The sequence below is a fragment of the Carica papaya genome, chromosome 1 (assembly GCF_054855325.1).
Source record: "Carica papaya isolate Zhongbai chromosome 1, ASM5485532v1, whole genome shotgun sequence".
NCBI lineage: Eukaryota > Viridiplantae > Streptophyta > Magnoliopsida > Brassicales > Caricaceae > Carica > Carica papaya.
Genome location: NC_142309.1, coordinates 1825366 through 1851132, shown reverse-complemented (window position 1 = coordinate 1851132; position 25767 = coordinate 1825366). Strand labels below are relative to the sequence as shown.

The window sequence follows — 25767 nt, the reverse complement described above, 5'->3', positions numbered from 1 at the left end:
GCTCTCTTTTAAATCTCGTCCATACGATCTCCTCAAGTGGTCCGATCTAGGCCGTCCATATTTGGTTCCCTTTGCCCTTTTTTTTTTCTTACCTACTTTCATTTAGGTCCTTAAAATTGATTAAAAGCCTCAAACTTTATTCATGACTTTCTATTTCTTCCTCTTAGTTTATATCTTTTTAAAAATAATTTCACCATGTGATGTCATTTTTTATATCAACGGGGGCAATAAGAATCCCCTCTACCCCGTGAATACGTTAAAGTTCAGTTCGCAGTTCACAATTTACGATTCACAGTCTACAATTCACAATTCTTATCGTTTCGCCACGTTTGCCTGAAGCCGGGGTAAGGTTCACCACAGTCACACGTCAAAAGACTACATAAACACACTCCCTCGGTGATACCAATTAAATAATTTTTTTCATTTTTTAAGAATTCTTATATTATTTTTTTACTAATTAAGTTCACCACCAGGTGACCTACTCAGACATGCACCTATTTATATATCATATGTATATTATATATCAACAAGCCTACACAATACATACACTTTATACGCACAGTTGTTGACTTAAATTAGTGTATATAAACACGCAACACATAGAATATAAATATACTTGTATATTTGCACAAAACATATATATATTCCAAAAGCATATACATACAAATTGTTCACTCATACATACATACATTGCACAACCTAGAATTATACATTTATATACATCTGTGTCACACAAACCTATAACTCGATAACTAGCATGCATAAAATTTGTATAAACATACGAGTAACAATATGAATACATAATTATATGTCATACACAATATCATATAGGTTTTCGATCATATGCAATTGTACGCATGTGAATATGATAAGTTCACAAAACTCGTGGTGGAAAACATGAACAATTTGTAAAGTCCGTAAACAAGTCATTTTAAGAGAAAATAGGGTTTCATAAAAATACGGGGGTCTCTGAATAAGATTAACCCAATCTCTTGCAGTCGAATCGAAAAGTATTAAAATCGTTATTAGTTCGAGTCTACAGTCTTCTCTGAATTCCAATTACTGTTTAGATAATTTTCTCATTTACAAACAAAAACACGTGGGTTAAATGACGAAAACCTGTAGAAATAATTAAATACAAAAGAGGATCGAGATTTACCATAGGTACGCAATGCTGGTCACCGAAATCACCACGTGCCACCACACGCGTGTCCCTTGTTCACAACGTGCCACTGCTGTAGCGCTGCCATTGGACCACCGTCGGACCACATGCGCCACTGCAGACCAACATGAATCGACCGAAATTCACTTGAAATGTTTCACGCACCCGGATCCGGTGCGTACATGGCAAAATTGCACCAGAAGGAGCCAGGAATATGTGAAATCGCGTGACCAACCGCCGCGAATCTCCTTCTTTTTTGGCTGCGAGTTGTTGCATGATTCCTCTGGGTTTCCAATCGCAAAAGTTGCAGGGGTCGTCTCGATTCTTTTGCTTGTCGCGAGAAGAGTCGTGCACCATCATAGACCGTCTCGAAAGGTCAGTGGCAACTGCAACTCCCACTCATTGATGCCTTTTTCTCTCTTCGTGCAACCCTCTTTCTCTCTCTATGCATATATCTTTCTCTCTTCTCACACATGGGATCTCCCCTCTCCATGGCTTGCTCTCTCTATTTTTGTAGTTAGAGAGAGGAGAGCCCCATACGGGCCTTCCTCCACTCTCTTCGGTGGAGGGAAGAGATGTACACACCTCTTCTTGCTTTTCTTCTTCAAGTACGCCTTTGGTTGTGCTAATTTTTTTCTTCTTTTTTGTCACCAAAATGGCGTTGTTTTGATACTCTAAAAACGACGTCGTTTCACCTGCTCCTATTTTTCCTTCCTTCATATCAAAATAGTATCGTTTTAGCTTTTCCTGTTTCTAAAAAATAGGTGGGCTGGGTTTGTTTCTCTCGAACTGGGTTGTTACAATTTTACTATCTCGAAAATACTTACAAGTATTTCATATACTTTATAAATGTCTCTTAACATGATAAAAACATTAAATCATATTTCACTTGAGTTATGCTCCACAACTACCACTAGATTATTTAATATTTGTATTAACATTAATTACTTCAGCTAGATCTTAGCCAAAAAGCCCGAGAAATTATTTACTTAATTTATTTCAAATATTGAATAGTTTGAATATCACTAATTAAGTTAATAATAATGATTATTCGGTCTTGATAGTAATTAACATATGTTAATTATGACAAACATAAACTGATTAATTTTTGCCAGATCAGCGGATCAAATCAAATCACAGAATTAAGATGTACATTATGTATATATATATATATTTATAATAATCTTAAATTAATTTCTTAATTAATTAGATGCACGTATGTGCGCCCACAAATCTCTGAGGCATGTCCCTGAGTCAAAGTTATTTTTGTTTTCTTGAATAGGGTACATATATATATATACATTTATTAATTATATATCATGTAAAATAATAACTCTACCCTATAAATTTTTTTAAAAGAAAATGATTTATAAATTATTAAATTAATTAAAGTTGGTGTAAGTGAAAATATCTGCATACGGTAACTTTGAATATTTTTACTATTTTGGTCCAAGTTGACTTCTAAAATTTTGAACTTCAATTTTTTAAACAATACCTCTCTCTCTCTCTAGATCTCTCACAAAGTACTCAACCTAACTATTTGACCCATGTGTATTATCCTACAAGAGTCAACACAATGAAATCAATTTTGGGTTTATATATATCATAAATATTTATTATATAAATATAATGAATAACACATAGTTAGTATATAATAGGAAATACAAAGAGTTGTTGAGTCAGTTATAAATATTATTAAAATAATAAAAACTTGATCGAGTAATTGCGATTCGGTCGTCGTATTATATAAAATTTTTACCTTTTAGAAGAAAATTTCGATTGAATCTTTCAATCCGTTTCTTTTTCTATTCTAAAGTAACATGTGTTATTGCTTTTTGTAAAGTACATTTTAATTTTTAAAGTTTACGATTTGATGTACTATTAAAAAACTAACAAATAATTTATCTTGTGAATAGGTGTTCTAAACATATTTAAGATGCATACGTAACGACGATGCCACACGAGTGAACGAAATAGTTAGTATTATTAGAGTTTCGGTTCAATTTAATTTTGGTTTACCAAAAAAAATTCGAATAAGCCGAAACCAAATCGTGTCGAACATGGTGAGTAATATTATATATTGTTTTATTTTATAAATAGAAGTAAAGTTTGAAGAAAATTGAAGAAAGCAAGAATGAACGGCAGCACAAGTTGACATACCAGGAGTTATCTACATCATTAGTTCACGACAACAGCCTGCATGCCCCTCCATGGATGTACCATTGACGTATGTAACACAAGTATATGCATATTATAGTGTTTGTATACGTATACATATACATATATATATATATATATATATATATATCACTGTAATTCTGCCATCGTTACACAATCGAATGTTTCATCACTTTTATGGGGCACGTTCACATGTTCACAAGATGGATTAAAGCAAGGACCACTTTAGGCACGTTGATTATTAATTGAAAATTTTCCAAGTCAGCCCTTAAAAAAAATCAACTCACCAGTTTATTGGCTTCTTCAATCTTTCCAATTCTATATATATACATATACATACACACACACACACCCATATACAAAATCTCTCACAATATGGGTTAAAAAATTATTAATTTTTATTAAAAAGAATAGGTATTTAATTCAAAATTAAATATTTCTAAACTCGCAAAATGAATCAATTATTGAGAGAGATGAATGTGGAAATTGGTACGTGAGGAACTCTTGAAAGAAGATTATTGGAGATAAACTGGGCTCCAGTATTTAACATACATATATATATATATATATAAATGTGTGTGTGTGTGTGTGTATATATATATGTATATATGGTTTGAGAAGCGAATATGTTGAGGGTGAAAGACCAGAGAGCCAAAGAATTAATGTGGCATTGCACCACCATTATACCGACATGCTCCTACCATACATAAATCAAGCAATAACCCACAAAATAATAATAATAATAATAATAATTGAGAGTGGAAATTATTTAATTTGCTTTTTTTCTTAATAATTTACTTTAAATAAATTTATTTATTTCTCCAAAAAATAAATTCATTTATTTAGTCTTAAATTTTTATGTATTTCTACTAAAAGTATTTTTTTTAAAATTAATAATTAAAAAACTACATGATTTAAATTATAATAAAATTATTCTTTATAATTAGAATATATATTTATATACAACAACAACAACAAAAAAGAAGAAACCTTTAAATGAAAAATTGAGTAAGTAAAAAAAAAAAAAAGATGAAAAAAAATATATATATATATATGTGTGTGTGTGTGTGTGTTAGAGATATATAAATATTGACACTTGGCACAAAGTTGTACACTTTGAAGTTGACATATGAAGATGTTGAAGTGGGTGACCCACATCTCCAAACATTAATTAATTTAATATTTTTATTATTATTATTTTACAAACTATGCTATATACATACATATACATATACATATACATATATATATATATATAGTTAAGAATAAATAAATAAAATTTAATTTTAGAAGGCACAGCACTTTTCTGGCACCAGCAGAAAAGATGGGTGAAGTGTGATGTGAGAGGTGAGGAAATGATTTTGTAATCGATTGCTTTATGATTGAATTCTATTTTCTCTCTCTTATTTATTTATTTATTACTTTTTCAATACAATATATAATTAATTAATTAAAAAGTGGAGCTCTTTTCCCAATGCATTTATTTCCCTTTTTAACCCAAGCTTTTTTTTTTTTTTTTTTTTTACTTTATGTTGACAGACAAAAGTGAGAGAGATTAAAAAATAAATAAATAAAATAAAAAAAGAGAGAGACTATCATGAGGCTATCATGACTATATCATCATCATCATCATCATTTTCTTAATCATACACCATCCATATGCATGTCTTCTTCTCCTTTTTAATTTCAAATTTAAAGAAACTAATATTTTATCTCTAATGGGTATGTAAAATACATTTTTATTATTTTATAGAAAATAATAATTCTTTTAAAGAAAATGGGTGAATAAAATTGTGTGTGTGTGGGAGGATGTGTGAGTGAGCAATCACATCATGCGTTTGTTAAGGGGCCTAAGGAGGAGAGGCTGACATTGTCCTTGACAAAAGTCTCTGACCCTATTGTCTGCCCCGCATTTAAAGCGCGCTGTGTCTACTCCCTTCCCCCTCCCCCTCTCTCTCTCTCTCTCTCTATATTTATATATATTTAGTAACTGTATTTCTGTATCTATACGTGTATGTAGACGTGGACCCACTTGGCTATTTCAGATTTTGGGTTATCAAGTCTTACATCAATGTATGAATGTGGGTCCCCCACTTACTCCCACACCCATGTGTTTTATATACCATCATACCATATATATATATATATATATATACATCTCATTTCATCATCATCATCATTGTACGTATATCTCTCTCCATCCGTAATATTTATATGGCTAACTTACTATTTGTATCTTTAAGTTTGGAATTTGTTTTATTAACTTATTAGTATATTAATTTTATCATTAAATTGACTGTAAGTTATTATTTATCTGCTGATATTGTATTATAATTTAATAATAATAAATTTAATATATGTTGGTTTACTTTTTTCAATATAACGAATTATTATTATTTGATAAGACAAATTCTCTTTGCTTTAAAACTTGCTTATGTGTTTCGTTTGTGTTGTAAATAGCAAGAGGATTTTATTTTTCAAATTAACTAATGAACACTTTTTTTTTTTTTTTTTTTCTGGTCACCTTTATTCTTAGTATGAGTCCTAATCATGGCATTAATTGACTGGAAAACACATATACATATACGTATACGTATATACATACACATACATATACATATATATGTATTATAATGTTTTTTGTTAGGGAAAAAGAGAAGAAAAGATAAAAAAAAAAGAATATGAATTGATTGGGCCTTGGGTTGAGATTAATTTAAGTGCTTTGTCTTCCATGCCTTAACTGGGCTTATTGCATATATCTAAAATTATTATTTCTTGAAATTTAAGTCTTAGAAAAATTGTCCCAGACGAGGGAACCCTAGTAGAGTTGCCGACTCCAACTACCGTCCATGTACGACCCATACTAGATCCGACCAACTGACCATACTACTTCCTCTATGTTCTTGACAGTCCATATTTATCTCAGTATAATCTTTCAGTGATACGTTTTGATCATTTTCTTCATTACTTAGAAAAAGTGAGCCATCGGTTCAGGCACAACATACTATCATTACCGCATGGACAATTAGACACCCAATCCGTAATCGCAACAACCCAATTGCAAGAGCGGATTAATATTTTTTAAAAAATAAAAAAGTCAAAGTTACAATATACGATTTATATAAAATTAGATCTGAGTTTTGGGCTCGATTCTCTAACCAATGGAACTAAAATGATATAGTAACTTGCGGCGTCGTTTAATTTTTCATCTCACTTTGATTTTTTTTTTTTTACTATCGAGTAGTATCAAATTTATTAACGTTATCGAATTTGATTCGAATTTCATATTCAAAAGTTTTTGATTTTCACAAACCCATCACAACTCTTTTTACTTTTTGGCAAAACCCATTTCCATTACTTTTTATTTTCATTAATTCAAATTTGTAATTTAAATAATCTCTAAGTTTTTTTTTCCTCGATTGAAGAAAATATTGACATAATTTTTTTAGATATAATTCATATATTTTATTAATTAAATGATGCTAACGAAGTTTAGTAACAAAATGCATAAGAATGTGTAATCCATGATTCGAACTTACGAAGAAATGAATCGAAGCACTAACCACGAGTTTTTGAGCACAATTAATCTCGGCATAGAAACTAGTTCAAGCCCACCACCCAAAGCCCAAAACGTTAGCCCACCAAGCCCAATTTCCCCTCCAAGCATCAAAACGACACCGTTTTGGGGAATCACACGCTTTTCTCTTTTCTCCGAACGAAATTATGTATATGAATCTGTTCGACCGAGGGAGAGGAGAGAGAGCCGCCAGGGTAGACGTCTGAAGAAGAAGCAGAAGACGGCTGAGGAGAAATTGCACAGAAGAGGACATTTTGAGGGATTCACAGTCTGATTTTGAGGCTAGGGTTTTGATTGATTGAGAACATAGGGAAAGTTCCTTCAAGTGTTCAGTCAGGGTTCCAAAAAGGGAAAGAAGAGTCGGTTGTTATTGCTCACGGTTAGGGTAACTTAATCCTTTATTCTTCCCGTTTGAATTCATATTTGAATTTGAGATAAATGGAAATAGTTATCATCTTTGATACTTGTGATTTATTGCTTAATTTCCATTGTTCTTCCTCTGTTTCAATTGCCCGTGACGTGCATGTTTTGGTCAAATGAATTTCATTGAAGTAATCTGAGTTTATTGTTATTTATGGTGTTTTATTTCCTTTCCTCAATCTTGTAGTAGAGGCCTTTCCAAATAGCACAAACAAACTTGGCCTTCTTTGTACTTCATTTCAGCTTCATGCTGTTTGCTTTTAGAGGCTGGGATTCCTTTCCCTTTTTTTTGTTTTTTTTTTTTGTCTTTGTTTCAGATTAATACCTTGGTGTCAAAGTTGCCTTCTTGATTTTCAGGCATCCAGTAAATAATCATCCATTTTACATTTGATCTTTTCTTACAAAGCATGCTAAAGATGTTTCCCATATTACATAAACGCCTTATGCCAATTAAGCCCAAGAGATACATTTGGGGAGGCATATGACTGAGGCTATGTACTATATGCAAATGAATGGGACAACCACTAGTTAATGCTGCAAATCCTCTCTTGGTTCATTGATTTGCCTCATGGGGTGTGTGGAAAGAAGTTTTTGAGGCTGGATGGAAAAATTAGAGAAAGGATAGAGTAGTGATTTTGAGATCCTCGGCAATTAATGGATTCCTTTTTGAATCAAAGTTGTGTTCCTAGAAGGCATGTTGTTGCAAAAATTGCAAGTAAGTCTGAATGCAGTTTCGCTCTAGGGGTTGTGGAGGCCAACCCTATCTTTAATGGTTCAATGCCGTCTAACAAGAAAATCAATGAGTTTTGAGTTTAATAAAGTGTAGTTTGTCAATTTTTTGCCCTTCACACTTTTAACTGCTTGATTATCTTTGTTTAGTTGACTGGTGATGCTTAATGAGGATGGAATAGAAAGTGAATTGAGTTGCATTTTTTGTTTTTGTTAGATTTTATTTTTACTTCATTTTTACTTATTTAAGGACAACTGAATTACGCCTCGTCATGAATGTTTGTGATGGCTTGCTACTGTCTAAAAGTTAGAAAAATATGAATCACCATGAATGTTCTTGAATCTTTTAAATTTTCATTAATATTTTTAGTTTAGAGCTAGTGAGATGAAATTTCTTTTTACCAGATTTAATAATAAGCCCCTGTTGGTGCTTACACTTTCTTACCTGGAACTATTTTTTGAACATGGTTTTTCTTTTCTGACTAGCAAATCTTTTAGTGTTTGATCTCGCTCTTAATAGGATAAGTAATGATTTCCTTTCAATCTTTTAATAATGTACTAATTTTTCGGGAATTGTCAACTGTATTGCGACCATTCAATCTGCTAACCTAGATTTTGCTTATTGGTTGTGGTTTTTGAATTTCAAAATTCAATTATGATCTAGGATTCTTATAGGGCACCTCTGTGGGACACTTAATTCATTTGTATTGTGTTTGGAGCGGAAGGATTTTGGAATTTATTTGTAAATTTACAGTTTGTATGTTTAGATATTAATTTATCTAAGTGAATTTCATATAAAATTTGAGGATGTCTTTTTCAAAATCTATTAGATTTATGGAACTTAGAACGTAGGAAAAATAAAAGACCTTATATGAATATTGAAATCTAACTTAAATTTTAAATATGATGATTACTTAAGTCCATAAAATACTATTATTTATTTGAGATATGAAAAATTCATATGAAAGTTAAGTGCCTTGAATTGAATTTCTTGGGTGTTTAATCAAGTCTGCTTGCTGTTTTTTCTCTCATATCCCACAAAACATTTTATTTATACTTATTATCTTTTGTTTCTGTTTTACACATGCCATATGGTCCGACGTACATGGTGCCTTTCTTTCTCTTAATGATGTTATGGTTATCAGCCATGGCTCAAGATGCAGGTATGTTTATGGTTCCACAAACTGTTGGTAGCGTCTTGTGCTGCAACTGCGGTGTTCCAATGGCACCAAATGCTGCCAATATGTGTGTGAGTTGTTTGCGCTCTGAAGTTGACATCACGGAAGGTTTGCAGAAGCATGTTATCATTTTGCACTGCCCTGAATGTGACAGCTACTTGCAGCCGCCTAGAACTTGGATTAAAGCTCAATTAGAGTCAAAGGATCTATTGACATTCTGCATAAAGAAACTGAAGAACTTGAATAAAGTTAGGCTGGTACATGCAGAATTTGTTTGGACGGAGCCTCACTCCAAGAGAATCAAAGTGAAGCTGAAAGTTCAGAAAGAGGTTCTGAATGGAGCAATTCTTGAACAGTCTTATGTTGTTGAGTATGTTGTACAAGATCACATGTGTGAATCTTGCTCCAGAGTGCAGGCCAACCCTGACCAGTGGGTAGCAGCAGTGCAGCTCCGGCAGCACGTGGCCCACAGACGAACATTTTTTTATCTGGAACAACTGATTTTGAAGCATGATGCTGCTGCCCGTGCCATTAGAATCAAGCAGATGGATCAAGGAATTGACTTTTTCTTTTCTAATAGGAGTCACGCAGTTAAATTTGTAGAATTTCTCACTAAAGTTGTTCCTGTGAGGAGCCGTCATGACAAGCAGCTTGTTTCCCATGATCCGAAGAGCAATAACTATAATTATAAGTACACATTTTCTGCTGAAATCTGTCCCATATGTCGCGAGGATTTAATCTGCTTGCCTCAAAAGGTAGCTCACAGTCTTGGGAATATTGGTCCTCTTGTAATCTGTACAAAAATCTCAAACAGCATTGCTTTGCTGGATCCATTGTCCCTGAGGTACTGTTTCTTGGATGCTGATCAGTATTGGAGGACATCCTTTAGGTCTCTACTCTCTAGCAGGCAACTTGTGAAGTACATTGTATTTGATGTGGAGCTTCCTTTTGGTGAAGTTAATGTTGGTGGTTCTAAGTATGCTTTGTCCTATGTCCAAGTAGCACGTGAATCTGATGTTGGTAGAATTTTCTATATTAGAACACATCTAGGCCACATATTGAAACCTGGGGATCAGGCGCTTGGTTATGACCTTTATGGGGCTAACAGTAATGACATTGAACTGGACAAGTACGGAAACAACTTTGCTCTTCCAGAGGCAATTTTAATAAAGAAGAGTTATGAAGAGCAGCGCCAGAGGAAGTCCAGTAAATCTCGTGCTTGGAAGCTCAAGTCCCTAAACATGGAAGTTGATGACTCGAGAGGTAGAACTGACCAAGACAAGATGAATGTGGAATATGAAGAGTTCTTGAGAGATCTGGAGGAGAACCCTGAACTGAGGTTCAACATATCACTGTACCGCAACAGGGGTTACCAGCCATCGGAAACAACATCCATGACTGATGGCGAGGGAGTGCCTTCTGTTCCTATCGAGGAGCTGCTTGGTGATCTTGATTTAAGCGATGATGTAGATGGGAGTGATGATGACATGAATGAGTGAGCCTAAGTCGACAGTTTCAGCTTTGCCCTTGTTTTATAGCTGCTTTACCTTGTTTTGAGTTTTAGTTGGTTTTTTGTTAGCAAATTGCTTCTGTGTTTGTGATGGTAATATACGGATTGCTTGGTGGTTGGCTGGTAGCTCCTTATTCAATACCAGCTATATCAATCAGTTTCGTGATTCCTTGTATCTACAAATTGATACACTTGATTATTCTCTACACTACTGGGTTTATACCGGTCTTGCATCTGTTCAAGGTGTTCTCTTGGTCCGGTGAATAAGCTCAGTTCTGGTGTTTTAAGAGTAATGGTGTGCATTTTGTTCACATATTTGTAATGCAGTTTTTTTCTTCTTCTTTTCTGCCATTTCCTGTTGGGAATGATTCTACTTATACTGGAAATGGAATCCAAGCCCTTCTGAAATTACTAACAAATATATGGAATTAGTGACTTCTCAATTTATTGATAATATATTACTTGGATCAATTTTCTAACACAACATTGAGGTATCACATTTATCATTTTATATATTATAATCAAAGATATAAATCACAATTACCAAGAACAAATCAGTATAAAATGTCTATATATTTTTATACTACACCAATGTGTATTATTTTTTGGCAATTGTAATATATGTGTTTGGGTTAATTAGGTAATCATTGAACCACAATCACCATTTATTGATCATCACAAAAACAACAAGGAATCTCAAGCATCAGAAGCCGCACTTACTCAAAAAATCCCGATATCCAGTCAACCAGTTCCTACAAAAATTCCTTGCGTGTTACATCGACCGTCACCACATCATTAATCCGGCCAAACATCCAAATACTCCAGCCAAACGTTTCATCACCATTACCCACCAGCTTCTTCACTGCGTCCATGGCTTCCTTCATTCCGCGTTCTGTCATCTCGTATGGCGAATCCAAGTTCTGCAACGTAAAGGAGTTATATTTTATCAAACTTAGGGGAAAAGAATTCTTCACCCACATTCCAGGACAATTCACGGCAAATCAGGAGAGTTTTCTTGAAGTCGTCCGCATCAATGACGGAACAGAGATGGTCGCAAAGCTCGATCCAGGGATTCCCTTCAACAGTAGAATCCAGACGGACGATGAAAAACACGAGTCTTGACAGGGCCTGTAACTGGGTAAGTGAGTTTTATCGCCGGAGACGAGGGAGGATTGAAGGTTTGATCTCGGTGACAATGACAGGGGAGATGAAAACCCGATCAACGAGGTCTTAAGGAGGTCAAGTCATGCAAACACACACTGCTCTCTTCTGTCAACTGTTAAGGAAGTTGGTGATGCATGTTTCAATGAAAGTTACAATAAAGCCCTCAAGGGGTTTCAATTTTAAAGCCTAAAATTTATTTGTGAAAAAGGTCGTAACAACCAAAACGACGCCGTACCAACGTCGCTAGCCAAAAACCTGGTGGCTCTCCAAACAAGGTTCTTCTGATTTCGTGCGCGTCACTGTTGAAGAGATAGAGAGAGGCTGCGGCGTCGTTTCGGTGACGATCGCCAAAAGAACTCCTGAAACGCATCAACGTAGCATCCGTGTGATGAAGAGAGAGAGAGAGAGATTAGAGAGAGGCTGCGACGTCGTTTTAGTGACGATCAATAAAACAACTTAGGTTACAATTAGGAATACGAATTGAATAATAATTCGGAGTATGTATGTGTGTGTGTATATATATTCACGCAGACGCGTACGCAGATGCCATTAACTAACACGAACCCTTCTATGTTGAATTCACACCGAATCGGAATGTGCGCGGCGGAGAAGACCGGTGTGGATCGTATTTCTGAATTACCGGATAACGTTCTCCGTCGCATTCTCTGTCGGCTCCCCCTCAACGAAGCCGCTCGCACCACCGTCCTCGGCGACGCATGGCGTAGCTCCTGGATTTCCTTTCTCATCTCCGACTTCGACGATGAACTTTTTCCCGACAGGGATTCATATACGGATCCTTTCGTTCCTTTCGTCAACGAACATCTCCAAAGACTCTGCAACCAACAGAGGCTTTCTCTGCAAAGATTTAAATTATGCGTCAAGAATTATCACCTCCACCTGCCCGATTATCTCGATCATTGGATTAAATTGGCCGCAGCTCACAATGTTAAGCATCTTCATCTGAACCGACCGAGATATAATCGTTTTTCTGTTTTCCCTCCGAGCATCTACGCTCAGTCTCTCCAAGTTCTAGAGCTTTGTGGAGGTCGGTTGAGTGAACCTGAAGGTTACTCCATTGATTCTCTGAAATTTCCTTCACTCAAACAGCTTCACTTCCGGGAAATACAATCAAGCGAAAACCTTCTTATGAGTCTCATCAATTCATGCCCGTTACTTGAACAACTTTCTATAATCAGCTGTTCCGACTTGTTTTCTCTTCGACTGTGCGGTTTGGCGAAACTCAAATCCCTTGACCTTGCCCGAGGCTGCATTCAAAGTCTCCACATTGATCAAGCAGAGAATCTCGAATCGTTCGTATATTCCGTGGATTATTACGGCATCCCATGCCGTGTGAAGATAACGGGTTGTAGGAAATTGAAATTGTTGAAACTTGAAAATATAAAAGTTACTCGACAATGGTTAACGTTGTTGTCTGATTTCCCATCCCTTGAGTCTCTGCAAATCCGCCTATGCTACATCGATGGAAGATTTAAGATACCAAATCCTCACCTTAAACATCTCGAACTGTCCACTCCATTTCTCTGTATATGTCACCCTGTTCTTGACGACTCCATTAGTCTAAACTCATTCACCTACAGAGGACACATCAAACCGCATTGTCTACAGAATATCAACACATCAACCGTTCAAATTGCAAAATTCGTATTGATGTATAACCATCTCCACACTCATGAGTTCTTTCAACTCAGACAATTTCTTTCTGCATTTAGTCAAGCCAAAATTTTGAAGTTGCACATCAACTCCTTCCACAAGGTTTGTCTTTATTTATATTTATTTAATTATGATTTATTTTTATTTAAAATTTATTTACTTTATATATTTTTAAAATATTTTTTATTTTATTTTTCAGGTTGAATTTCAGATACGAGAACTAAAAGAAAAACAGAATTTTCAAGATAAAATTTTGAAGCATGTGCGATTAACTGTAAAAGATTTTACGCGATCAGAAAGTTATAAAGATTTCGTAGATGGATTGATTTGGGCAATTCGAGTTCAAATTCTATCCATCAAAATTCTTCCTCGGGACAACTTCGACTTCATTAGAAGCATTCAATTAATTGAGGTACTTAAATTTCAAGTGTGTATACACACACACACACACATACACATGCATTCGCATAAACTTATATTATAAATATTTAAAATTAAATCGACTCATAAAATTTATAAGCTAATTGTGCCTTGTAGGTATTATGCAAGAGACTAATAAGTATAACGAAAGGATTGTGTTGTGCTTCAAGTCACTCCAGATGCTGGCGGCACTATTTTAAAAGCGTAAAAGTTGTATGGAGCGAAAACCAGAGTTGCGACTGTGAAAGATTGTTGGAGTTATTGCCTGAGTTTCCACTGCATGATCTTCATTCCATTAGCTTTAAATTCAAATATTAGTGAATTTTATATCTTTTCCTTTTACATTCCAAATATACATTTAACTTTTTTTTTCATATGTATAAATATTTAAACATATATATATGTGTGTATACGTTCATTTTTTAGATGGAATTGACATATATATCAGGAACTATAATGAAAAAATATAGTGAGAGATTATGGTGGTGCATAATCTCAAAGACACAATGGTCAATCTATTATAAGTTTAAACTGTTTTATGCATTGTTTTTCTTTTTCGCTTGTCCTATGATCATTTAATTGGAACCCTTTTTTCGCGATCTTTGATTATTTGAATGATTGGTTTATGTGAATATATGTTGATGGATATTAAAAATTGATAATTCGATTCATTGTTTTTCTTTTTTTGCTTGTCGTATGATCATTTAACTGAACCCTTTTTTTTGCAATCTTCGATATTTGAATGATTGATTTATGTGAATATATGTTGATAGATACTAAAAATTGATAATTGGATTGTTTGAGTAATTGATTTTTGTAAATATTTAGAGAAATTAAAAAGATTCGTTTAGATATGAAAACCATCTTGATTAAACTGCAATTCTATCACAATCGAAATTTTCGATTTGATTTAAGGTTAAAACAGTGGGAGAAAAAGGTATACGATAAAATTAATGCTGTCGGGTTCAAATGAACCTTGCCTATATAGCTGTGAGTATTTTCCTTGAGGGGTGTGTTCCATTAGATCCTAGAGTTATTCCACTTGACAGTAGTAGAGGATATATTTCATGTCAGTCTATAATGAAGTACACAATAATGATATTCCAGCAAAATTGGGGGATGATGAAGTGGTAGAATATTCATATGTAGATAGCTATTACATTAACTCCTCAAATCCCAGCATTCAGATGTAGATACCATGCATGTTTAACTTGAGATCCCATGTCAGTTTGTGGAGCTGGGTAATTTGCCTTTTCTGAATTTTGACAAGCATGTGTATATTCAAAGTAATGGTGGTTCGGGAGAGGAATTCGTGCTAAGGTTATAAATTGCAGAGAAAGGCTAATCAAGCTGTGTGAACAATGCTAATCTGAATTTGTAAGGGTGTTTTAGGGAGACGGTGAAACTGTTTGATGAAATGCCTCAAAGAATACAGTTTCATGGATTTGCTTGATCTCAACTTTTGCCTGAGTCAGGCGTTTTGGAGCAATATGCTTTAGATTTACAGATATGAAGCAGTCCAAGGGAATTAAGAATGAGGCTGGATAATAATGGATAGGATTTAGGTTTATTTCGAGGATTTGAATTTTTGTTTTGTTGAATTTGAAGGAAGCTTAAGAAGAAACGGGGTATTTCTCAGGTATGATCTTATCAAAATATTGATACATGAATAGAATTTATTGGTAAAAGAAAACAATTAGTTAGTTATATACTTTGTTCTACTAATAAATTTTTCTACAGAAGCTTTCTATTTAACAAAGCTCTCAAGCACCGCGATGTCGGAGATTATATCTTTTTGTATCTGAAAAGACTGTCACGGAGTTTTCTCCAGCTTCTTCTGGAAATTTATAATCAGGGTCTTCAAGATTATCAATGTCGTCCGGTAAATCAGCATCGATCCAGGAGGACCAATTGAAATCGCTATCTGTGTCCTCGTCTTCGTTTTGCATGTCATTGATCTTCTCCACTAAGGTCAGTAAGATCTTATGGTTCAAAACTTCATAGTCCCTGCATAATGTACAAAACATTATTAATCCCTGAATAACTGCATTTTTAGCAGCTTTTAAATAATTGTATTCATCACAATACCTATATGTAATAATGGCGTGAAGAAGCTGAATTGAAGCAAGAACCGCGGAAAGTGACCTGACACTATTTATTATCAATGTTTGTTGTTCAATATCTGTTGTGGTGAACCGAAGGATTGCAACTTCTATGAAGAATGTAGCAGACAGCCCTATGACAAGGATTAGAAACAGAGACTATAAATTTACACAGATTTGGTTAACCAGCCTACTTAGGTCTTCAAAATCTGAATAATGAAGATGATATCCTTACCTATATATAGCTTAGGTCTTACTATATATGTTTGCTTCGTGCTAGTGAACATGTAGATGATGAAGATTGAAATAGAGTAGATGAAGAAAGCTTTAATTACTCGTGACTCGAGCAGCATTGCATTATGCAAGACAAATAGCTTGTCCAGAAGAACGAACATGCTTGCTTGTTTTGCTTCAAAAGCTTCCTGCCAAAGGGGAAAAAATCAGAGTTTAACTTATGAACTTCTTCAAGATTGTTGAGGATTGATGAATGCTAACCTGCGTTTCTAATATGGTTTTTGAATTCTCGACTAAACGATCATGGACTTGTTGAAGCTGTTCTTGTCGCTTGAGGAGCTCTTCCTGTTGTCTTCGACCATATTCTGCCAACTCTTGTAGTGTATTCCTGTAATTCAGCAATGAAATTCAAATAAATCTGTGAATTTTCGGAATTTCCCATTATGTCTATTATCTCATTTCTTAATTTACCTGCTCTCTTCTAGTGCATTAGATTGAAATTCAGTCAGAAACCGAAGACCATCAAGTGCGGTGGATTGTCCATCAAGCAGTTCTTGTTGCCTTCCAAGAGAAATCCCAGTAATATTCTCGATATCATCAGCAGTTTTCTGCAGATCACTCATCTTCGAAGACACTACTCCCCCGAGTTTGTCTATCTCATTTTCTATTTCAATAGTCTCATTTCTCAGGTAATCTATTCCTTCCCCAAGATTTCTGTAGGCATCATGAAGCATGTTCATGCCTTCATTCAACTTTCCATTCATGTTCATCTGTTCTTGTCTCAGCTCCAATTGGGAAGCTGCAATATCCCTAGCCTGCTGATAAACCACCTTTGTGTGCTGCGTTAAGCCATCCATATCTTCCCCCAAGTCCCGAGTTGTTTGAACTACGTTTTGGATCCGAATATCGACTGAATTCAATGAATCGTGAATCTGGTTCGAACTCTGCAATAAAATATCTGATTTCTTGTCTAAGTTTTCTAATTTGCTCTCTGTATATTGTGCTGATTTCTTAAGTTCATTAACCAGTCTCTCTGTTTCGTGTTTGAATGCATGGCTCCTGCAATACAACAAACACCACAGTTCTTATTAGATACAATTGAATACGCCATTATAGAACCAGTAAAGAGGAAAAAGACAAGTGGGTAGCAGGGAAGACTTAACTGTAACTGATAGCAGATCGTATTGGTTTCAAGTAAGAATTCAAGATAGACCTTATGCTCATGGTTATCTAGCTTTTTCAGACAATTAACCATGGCAGAATTTGCATTGCAGGAAGGGAAAGAAGACCGACCAGAATCTTTCTGGAAGCAATCACTGAGGTGCCAAGCAAACCGGGATCGCTTCTCCTCAGCAGCAACAATGTCTGAGCATCCAGCAAAGAGATGCCTGTAAGCATTTTGCCAGCAAGAATTTGAACCAACCAATCTTCTCTGAGCATTTTCCAGCAGCTTGATCCCCTTAGGATCATTCATACTTTCCATGGAGAATTCTGCCATGGAACCATAACAAGAAACTTCAGTCTGTGAAGCTTTGTTGCTAGAGTCACTGTCTGTAGAAGATGAAGAAGAAAACCAGCCCCATGACTGACATATTGGAATTGCAGAAACTAAGATCCAGAAACATATAAGTTGACGATGACCCATTTGACTCCTCACTTGTCTGTCACCACTGCAGAGAGACCTACATTGCAGAGTAGAAATTCTTGTGTGAAATTTATGCTCTTTATATACTTACAGAATCCAAATAAAGCAGTTCTCCTTCCAACTTGAAGCGCAAGAAAAGGAAAGCAAAGTGATTTTAGAAGAGAGGGTTAAAGGGTAAAAATACAAGGGAAGACAAAAAGGGTAGATAAAAAAAATAAAATTCAGAGATTGTAGAATTCCTCTGGGTTTATCCTTTTCATACTTGCATTACAGGAGCCTGAATGAATTAGATTTCAACATCATTATATGTGTGTGTGTGTATATATATATGTATGTATATGTTCAAATTTTCGTTAGAAAAGAAAAGGGTGAAAAAGGTCTCATCTTTTTTCCAATTGGATTTTCAATATCATATATATGTATGTGGGTGTGCATAAATATTATATGTGCGTGTGTATATATACGTATATTGAAATTTTCATTAGAAAAGATGAGGGTCTGGTACATACCCTTCAAGTCCCCCGTGGTTTATCAATGGCGTTAACTCTGCTGCCAAACGTTGCGGAGGTGGCGGACTGTGAGTCAAGAGGTTTTGAGTTGGGAGGAGAAATTTATAGGACAAGAAGAAGCTTAAAGAGGAAACTAACAAAACGGTGCGTTTATAGGAAAGGGCGCGTAATCGTAACTGTTCGGATTCATCTTACAAAATCGCCGTTTCCTCTTTTGGCTTCCTTTTTCCATTTACGTCGTTGTTACTATTTTACCATTTTACCCCTCCCTACAAGGAATGTTTTTCACACCTTTCAATTTCTTGGCCGGCAACCACAGCAACTTAATATATATATATATATAAATTAGGGTAAAGTAGAAAACTGATGATAAATGGTGAAATCATGAGAATTTTGAGAATAATTCCTCTGTAAGATCACAAACATACAACAAGAAAAATAGCAGAGAGATTATCATGAACACTTGGAAAAGCCAAAAGGGGCCTCACTGTACAAAAGACAATGATAGAGCATATAAATGAATTCCTCAAAGTTTCAATGTCAAATCTGGTGCAGAATCTTCCAAATTCACCTCCATGAAATTCAAACTCGAATTCCCAGCAGCCTGATGATCAGCCACTTCTCGAAAACTCCCCGGCCAAAGCATCTCCCCTTGCTCTTCCTCTAAGAAAATCGGTAGGCCAAAATGATACTCGTGCTCAAATCTTGCCCCACTTCTAATTTCGTTCGGCCTAATTGGTATGGCCAAGTTTTGATGGACAGAAGAGTGTGCTTTGATCCCGAGAGACCTAAATGGTGTCGCGGTAAAAGGTAGAGAAGCCAAATTGGCATATCTCATTGCCCTTTTGGCTAAACTTCTTTCTCGCTTATGTGCATTTTGGTGGCCCCCGAGTGCCTGCGAAGTAGAGAATTTTCGCTGGCAGTAGTTGCACGAAAACACTCGAGGGATGGCTGCAGCTGTGGTTCGCAATGCAGGCTCGTTGCTGCTCTCGCTGGTGCTGGACACTGCCAAGCCGGCCGAGTCCCTTGTCTCAGGCTCATTGCTGTTGAAGTACAGCGCCAAATTAAGGCAAACTCGTTGTGGGTTTGATTCGGGATTGGCCAAACTACTCCGAATGCTCAAGCTCTCGTTAGATGGAGCTGCAGCTGCGGAGTATGATGTTTCGTGCATTGATAAGTTGGAAGCTACCTGGCTGCAAACATCTGAATCATTTTCTGAATTGGCCTCCACTTCAAGGTCTATAATTGGTTTCATCATGTGCTAGAAAAGTGAAAATTGAATCAAATTTCTTCACATTCAGTCTGTCTTCTCCGCCAGCTTATTTCCTGTAATTTTTCAAATCACACTAATTGCAGTTTAATTTAATCCAATGCTGAAAATATATTAATTTGTTCATTAATGTAGAAATTAGCAACAAGATCAACAAAATCATTTTCTTTTTCGGGTAAAAATAGCATATGCTACATGTATATATATATATATATATATATATACACACACACTCAAATATTTCTTTTCTCTTGGTTTTACATTTATTATTGCGACCAAATTAAATACTCATAGTAAATTATCGAATTACTAATTTATGTTTCGTTCATTAATTATTTTTTTTAGTAAATTCGTTTATTAATTTGAACAAAATTGTACTAAATTCCACTAGTTTTTCTAAAGTTTATAAGTTTCAAGTATTTTTTTTTTCTTTTAACCATAATAATTGTATTATAAATAATTAATTATATAATTCTTTTACGTATAATTAAAAATTGATAAGTGAAACAACAAAAAAAAAAAAAAACCAAAAATTCCAAAGTTCTAATTGTAAAAGGATATTAATTATTCAAAAAATATTAAGCTAATAAAAATGAAGAACATGAATTTTTTCTATTATTTATATATTTTAATCATTCATAAGATTATCAAAAGTAAATGAAATCACACACCATACATACCATGGAGATGACCCGCACGCATCGATCTCGAGCAGTCAAAACCAGAGAGAACAGTACTAAGCTATAATCAGAAATACCCACATACATACATACATACATACATACATACATACATATATACTCGTATTCCTTTGGAAACCAAGAACATGAAATTTAACAGGAAAATGGAAAAGAAGAGAGAATAGGTAGAGAGAGTTACCATGAAGATGAAGATGATGATGAGCCAAATGAAGAAATAATTGGAGGTGAGTAGTTGTGGGAGGTTTTGGTTTTGTGGGTTTGTTGCTGATTTATTATCGGCAAGATCAGTAGGAGAAAAATATATACCTGCAGATCAAAGATAAAATATACATATATATACATACATATACATACACACACACACACACACACACACACATATATATATATGGAAAAGGTAAGGGCAAGAGGAGAGATGGAAAGTGGGAGAGAGAGGGAGCCAATGGTGGGAACGTCAGAGAAATTCAGAGCTTAAAAGCTATTCTTATGTTGCTCTCATTTTTATATATACATATACATATACATATATAATGAGTTTGTTTTTAGAAAAGAGAGATACCCACATTTTTTTGAGTTTGCATTTATGTATATATATATATATATATATATATATATACATACATTGTCGTTTCAATATTTTATACATGATCACAACTCTACACTACACGAGGAGCTTTCTTTCTACTCCCTCCTTCGCTAGGGTGAGCAAAACTTAGTTCAATATATTCTAAAAATTAAAATTCATTTTAATTTAAATAAAAAAATCCACATTGTGGTTTAGCAAAGATATAAATAATACTAAAATATATTTTTTAAAAAAATTAAAATATTTAAATTAATTCAGTCCGTTTCAATTTAATTTCAAAATAAATATTTTTTACCTATAATTTAGATAATAAATATTCTTAAACATTTAATTATTCTTAAGAACATGAATTAAAAAAAAAAAAAATTGTGCCACCATAACTCCTTACAATATTAAATTATTTAAAATTTGTATTGGTGTATATAGATGGGTATGCACATACACCAACAATATATATTTGTATTTTTATCAAACAACCCCACCCACCCAATATATATATATATATACATATATATATATACTTATACCATCTCTCTTTCCAATTGCAATTGCACTTTAATTGAGTTTTATTTTTATGTTTTAATTAAATAAAATTTGCATTATTACACTACTTTTTTTAAAAAAAAAATTAAATCAAGAGGGTTCTCACGAATTCCCATAATTAATTAATTAATTAATTAACATAATTTTTTTTTAATGATTTTTTGGGTGGCTTACAAACAAATAAAGTCAATCAATTGCTTTTCCACCAACCATGGAAGAACTGGTTCATATATACTTTGGTTTAAACCAAAAATATTTGTTTAATATTTAATTTTTATGTAATTAATTGATAATTTTAATTTTGTTCTATAGTTTTAAATCTATTTAATTGATTATTTTATGTGTATTTTTTATAATTTTTTTTATGTTAATCCTATTCAACTTTGGTATGTCAATACTAAAATATTGTTTTTAAATTATTTTAAAAATGCATTTCCCACATTAACCTAACATATTTGAGACATATATATATATATATACTTCTTTAAGTAAATTATTTGACCCAATAAGTCTTTAATTAGATATTAAATATATTTTTTATTTTTTAAAAAACGTATAAATTTGAATTAAATTGTATATTTTTATATTTTTTTTATTAAAATTATATTATAATAAGTATCTGTGTCGTATAATTAAAAATTATATGTATATGTATATAAAAATAAATAAATTTCTTGAATCCTAAACTCTAATGGAAACCCTATTTAATAATAATAAAAATTATGCCATGATCACTTTATACAAGACCCATTTTGAAGAAATAATCATTACGTATTTAAATAAGAATAATATTAAACTACGTATGTCTGTGTATGTATATATATAAATACATATATATATATCATCTTCGCCTGCACCGAGCAATGCTGACTCTTCAAAGCAAAAAATGTTTGATTCATTACATATAAACTAATATTATCTTCTTCTTTTCGAAAGAAAGAAAGAAAGCCATCTCCATACATATTATATAACTTTAGGGTTTAGTGCCTATGTATGACCTCTGATTGCCATAAACGTATAATATATGTATATATAGACTGCCTCGTAGGCTAACATGAATAGATCAAAGTATATATATCGGTTGATATCCTCTTTATCTTCATGTTAGTTTCTATAATTATATATCTATATCTATATCTATTTATATATTCAGTCTAGACTGTAGCTAGCTAGCTTCCTACTTTACCTTGCATGTAACTTATAATGAAATTCCAGTTTGACACTACGAACATTTGCAAGAAAAGTTAACGCGTGGTGCGAATCTTCTGAAACTTATCTACTTACAGTATTAAGAATATGAATATTTGTATCATTTCACATGTTTCTTGGTGTGTGTATATATATACATATATATATATATATTATAAATTAAGCTGATGAAAACCCATATTTTCAATATCATGGAATTTTCATCATTAGAGCTTCTTGAAAAATTTAATCGATTATGGTGTGTGTTTGAAATTCTAAATGTCAACTTGCAAATTAACAATCATGATGGAGTATCTAATCGATGTGGGTGCATATAATATATATATATATATATATAAAAACGTATACGATATCTTTTTAGTAAAATTTTAAGTTGTAATTATGGTAATTTTAAAATAAAATAGGAAATTCTTAAACATTATAATAATATATTGTTAGTAATGAAAATTACAGTACAATACATATGTATATATATATATATATGTGTGTATGCATATTTCAGTTCCCAACAAGAAAATATAGTACTGGACAATATTAATTATGTTCATCGGACATAAGAATTGAAAAAACCAAGATGAGAAAAAGACATTTTGCTCCCATAATTATCCTCTTATATTAAAATGGATGTAGCCTCAGATACCTACCAGTAGGTCATTAGAACCCTAAGCACATGTCTAATCTACCATTAATTTCTTAATTACAAAAGGGAATATAACTTGTCGGCCAGTTACATACATATACATATACATATATATATATATATGTGTGTGTGTATACACACATATGTATATCAAAATCAACTAATGATACTTTACCGTATGATCCATCCATGTGAGCTTCAACTAATCTAATTTGAAGTTTGGTTTTTTATTTTTAAAACTATTGAGTTTCCTTAATTAAAAAAAAAAATTAATAATTAGTTAAAATATTTATTTTTATTTAAAAATATAAGACTTTCAAATATTATTTAGCGATCTTGTATGCATCCATATCAATGGTAACTTATTATTTTAATAAATTATTTTTTAAAACAAAAAAATTTATATAAATACTTTTTTAAAATCTCATTTATTAAATTTTATTGTAAAAAATAATTTTTTTTAAAAGAATTCATCACGATATATTTGATACATATATAATATTATAAAAAATTTATATAAATTTTTGTAATTTAATTACTGTAATTTTATCAAATAATTAAATATTTGTTTTTATTAAATTAAAATATTGTAACTAAACTATCATAAGTTTATAATTTTATTATAATACTATTTTAATTATATGTTATTTTTTTATCCATAAAAGACTATATTTTAATTATCTTAAATAGATTCTTATAAGGCTAAGAAGAATTTTGAGCACTTTCAAAATCAATTTGAAGAGTTTGAAGATGTTTTAATTAATTATTTTATACTAATTTTTAATTAAAATAGAATGTGTGTGTGTGTATGTATAATTATATGTTAAGTAGAAAGCAAAAAAAAAATAATAATAATAATAATTTTAAAAAAAAGGTAATAAAAAGTTACTTTTTACCCCCAAAAAAATAATAAAATAAAAAATTGTAAAAGGGTTGCAGTTGACACGTGATAGACACGTGACAGACACGTGAGAGGCACGTGAGAGAGAGTTTTGTCCCCAAGGTAAAATAGCAAAGAGGGAAGTAGTGTTGGCATTTGCCGACAGTTTTCACGCCCGCGCCGATCGGCTCGGTGGCCGAGACGTTGCTCGGCTTTTGTGTCAGGGGCTCGCTTTGTATTGGTTGGTCCCCCACCCGACTCCCATGTCTTTTTTTTTTTTTTTTTTTTTTTCAAAATTTTAAAATAAATTAACAAATTACTTAATAATATTTTGTTTTTAGTGTTTTTTTTTTTTTTTATATTTTAATTTTAAATATTTTTATTCTTTTTAATACTGATTTTCTTTTATTTTTCAAGAAATAATAATGATAACTAATTGAGATTATATATAATAATCTTTATGTAATACCCGGATCCGAAATTTAATCCAAAATTAATTTTAAAGTTTTAAAAAATGTATAAAAATATAGTTTTTAAATTCATAAATTTTGTTTAATGTAAAATTAGGAAAAAAATATGTTTAGGATGAAATTGAAAATAATTTTAGAAAAAATAAGTGAAAATTTGAGTTCAAATGATATTTTTGAAAGAAAAATTAAAAACTGGAGGGTCAAAATGTAATTAAAAAAATTGTGCCACGTAGGACTGCCCCATCAGCAGGCCCGACGAACCGGAGCGCGCTGCGTGGCAAGACACACTAACTCGGCGCCACAGTGGAGGCTACGCTGGTAATCTGCGTGCCCGCAATCGGACGGCCCAGATGCGTTCTTGCGAGCGTGGACAGTCCAGATCTATTCTCTCCTCAGGCACGATCGGACGGTCGTGATTAAACGTGATGAATGGTTCAGATTCGTTTCCTCTTTAAATGCAATCATACGGTCAAGATCAAATCACAATGAACGGTCCAGATTTATTTTTTCTTTAAACGCGATCGAACGATCGAGATCAAACGGTCGAAATCAAATTGTGATGAATGGTCTAGATTTATTTTCTCTTTAAATGTGATCGAACGATCGAGATAAAATGCAATTAACAGTCCAAATTTAAGAGAGACGGATATAAACATCTCGCATCACATTGAATCCAAATACTACCCCACCCATAACTTAGAACTTACCACGATTATCCACGCCTTGAAGACTTGCCCCCATTGCTTGTATGGGGAGACTTTTCAAATCTATACCGACCATAATAGCTTGAAACACATATTCACTCAAAAGGATCTCAAGAGGTGGCCGACTTTGTTTTCAAGTATTTGGTATATCAGCAAGTCAAGGCAGAGCATCAACGCCCAGGTGGGCTACTTCAGCTATTACCAATTTCAGAGTAGAAATGGGAACACATCACAATAGATTTCGTGACAAGATTGTCTAGGGTAT

General features: G+C 33.2%; 4 protein-coding genes across 7 annotated transcripts; 2 read left to right on the top strand and 2 right to left on the bottom strand.

Moving 5' to 3' along the window:
- Positions 1-7060: 7060 nt before the first annotated feature.
- Positions 7061-11105, top strand: NMD3 (nonsense-mediated mRNA decay NMD3 family protein). Of its 2 annotated transcripts, none has more exons than XM_022035630.2 (2): positions 7061-7296; positions 9212-11105. In XM_022035630.2, exon 2 carries the CDS (start codon positions 9214-9216, stop codon positions 10741-10743), a length of 1530 nt encoding a protein of 509 aa, XP_021891322.2. In that variant the 5' UTR covers positions 7061-7296; positions 9212-9213; the 3' UTR covers positions 10744-11105. The 2 variants fall into 2 exon arrangements, with proteins under 2 accessions (XP_021891322.2, XP_021891323.2); XM_022035631.2 differs by having other exon boundaries at positions 7061-7302.
- A 1137-nt stretch (positions 11106-12242) lies between these two features.
- On the top strand, positions 12243-15554 carry LOC110809770 (putative F-box protein At1g49610). The gene is made up of 3 exons (XM_022035693.2): positions 12243-13691; positions 13789-14001; positions 14127-15554. The coding sequence occupies exons 1-3, from the start codon at positions 12462-12464 to the stop codon at positions 14325-14327; spliced, it is 1644 nt and encodes a 547-aa protein (XP_021891385.1). The 5' UTR covers positions 12243-12461; the 3' UTR covers positions 14328-15554.
- Positions 15555-15772: 218 nt separating this feature from the next.
- On the bottom strand, positions 15773-17990 carry GEX1 (gamete expressed protein 1). The gene is made up of 6 exons (XM_022035604.2): positions 17509-17990; positions 16817-17404; positions 16607-16733; positions 16347-16533; positions 16098-16245; positions 15773-16016 (listed from the first exon to the last, which is right to left on the bottom strand). Exons 1-6 carry the CDS (start codon positions 17988-17990, stop codon positions 15773-15775), a joined length of 1776 nt encoding a protein of 591 aa, XP_021891296.1.
- An 871-nt stretch (positions 17991-18861) lies between these two features.
- ZFP4 (zinc finger protein 4) lies at positions 18862-20950 on the bottom strand. 3 transcript variants are annotated; one of them, XM_088213236.1, is made up of 2 exons: positions 20649-20950; positions 18862-19845 (listed from the first exon to the last, which is right to left on the bottom strand). In XM_088213236.1, exon 2 carries the CDS (start codon positions 19755-19757, stop codon positions 19026-19028), a length of 732 nt encoding a protein of 243 aa, XP_088069362.1. In that variant the 5' UTR covers positions 19758-19845; positions 20649-20950; the 3' UTR covers positions 18862-19025. The 3 variants fall into 3 exon arrangements, with proteins under 3 accessions (XP_088069362.1, XP_021891400.2, XP_088069364.1); XM_022035708.2 differs by having other exon boundaries at positions 18862-19825; positions 20649-20949; XM_088213238.1 differs by lacking the exon at positions 20649-20950 and adding an exon at positions 20450-20639 and having other exon boundaries at positions 18862-19825.
- Between the last annotated feature and the right edge of the window lie 4817 nt (positions 20951-25767).

Coding starts and splice junctions, on each gene's coding strand:
- NMD3 (XM_022035630.2), top strand. CDS start 9,214: ATGGCTCAAGATGCAGGTATGTTTATGGTTCCACAAACTGTTGGTAGC.
- LOC110809770 (XM_022035693.2), top strand. CDS start 12,462: ATGCCATTAACTAACACGAACCCTTCTATGTTGAATTCACACCGAATC. Junction 13,692..13,788: donor ACATCAACTCCTTCCACAAG/GTTTGTCTTTAT, acceptor TTTATTTTTCAG/GTTGAATTTCAGATACGAGA. Junction 14,002..14,126: donor GAAGCATTCAATTAATTGAG/GTACTTAAATTT, acceptor TGTGCCTTGTAG/GTATTATGCAAGAGACTAAT.
- GEX1 (XM_022035604.2), bottom strand. CDS start 17,990: ATGGGTCATCGTCAACTTATATGTTTCTGGATCTTAGTTTCTGCAATT. Junction 16,734..16,816: donor AATGCACTAGAAGAGAGCAG/GTAAATTAAGAA, acceptor GCTGAATTACAG/GAATACACTACAAGAGTTGG. Junction 16,017..16,097: donor CACGCCATTATTACATATAG/GTATTGTGATGA, acceptor TACATTATGCAG/GGACTATGAAGTTTTGAACC.
- ZFP4 (XM_088213236.1), bottom strand. CDS start 19,757: ATGATGAAACCAATTATAGACCTTGAAGTGGAGGCCAATTCAGAAAAT.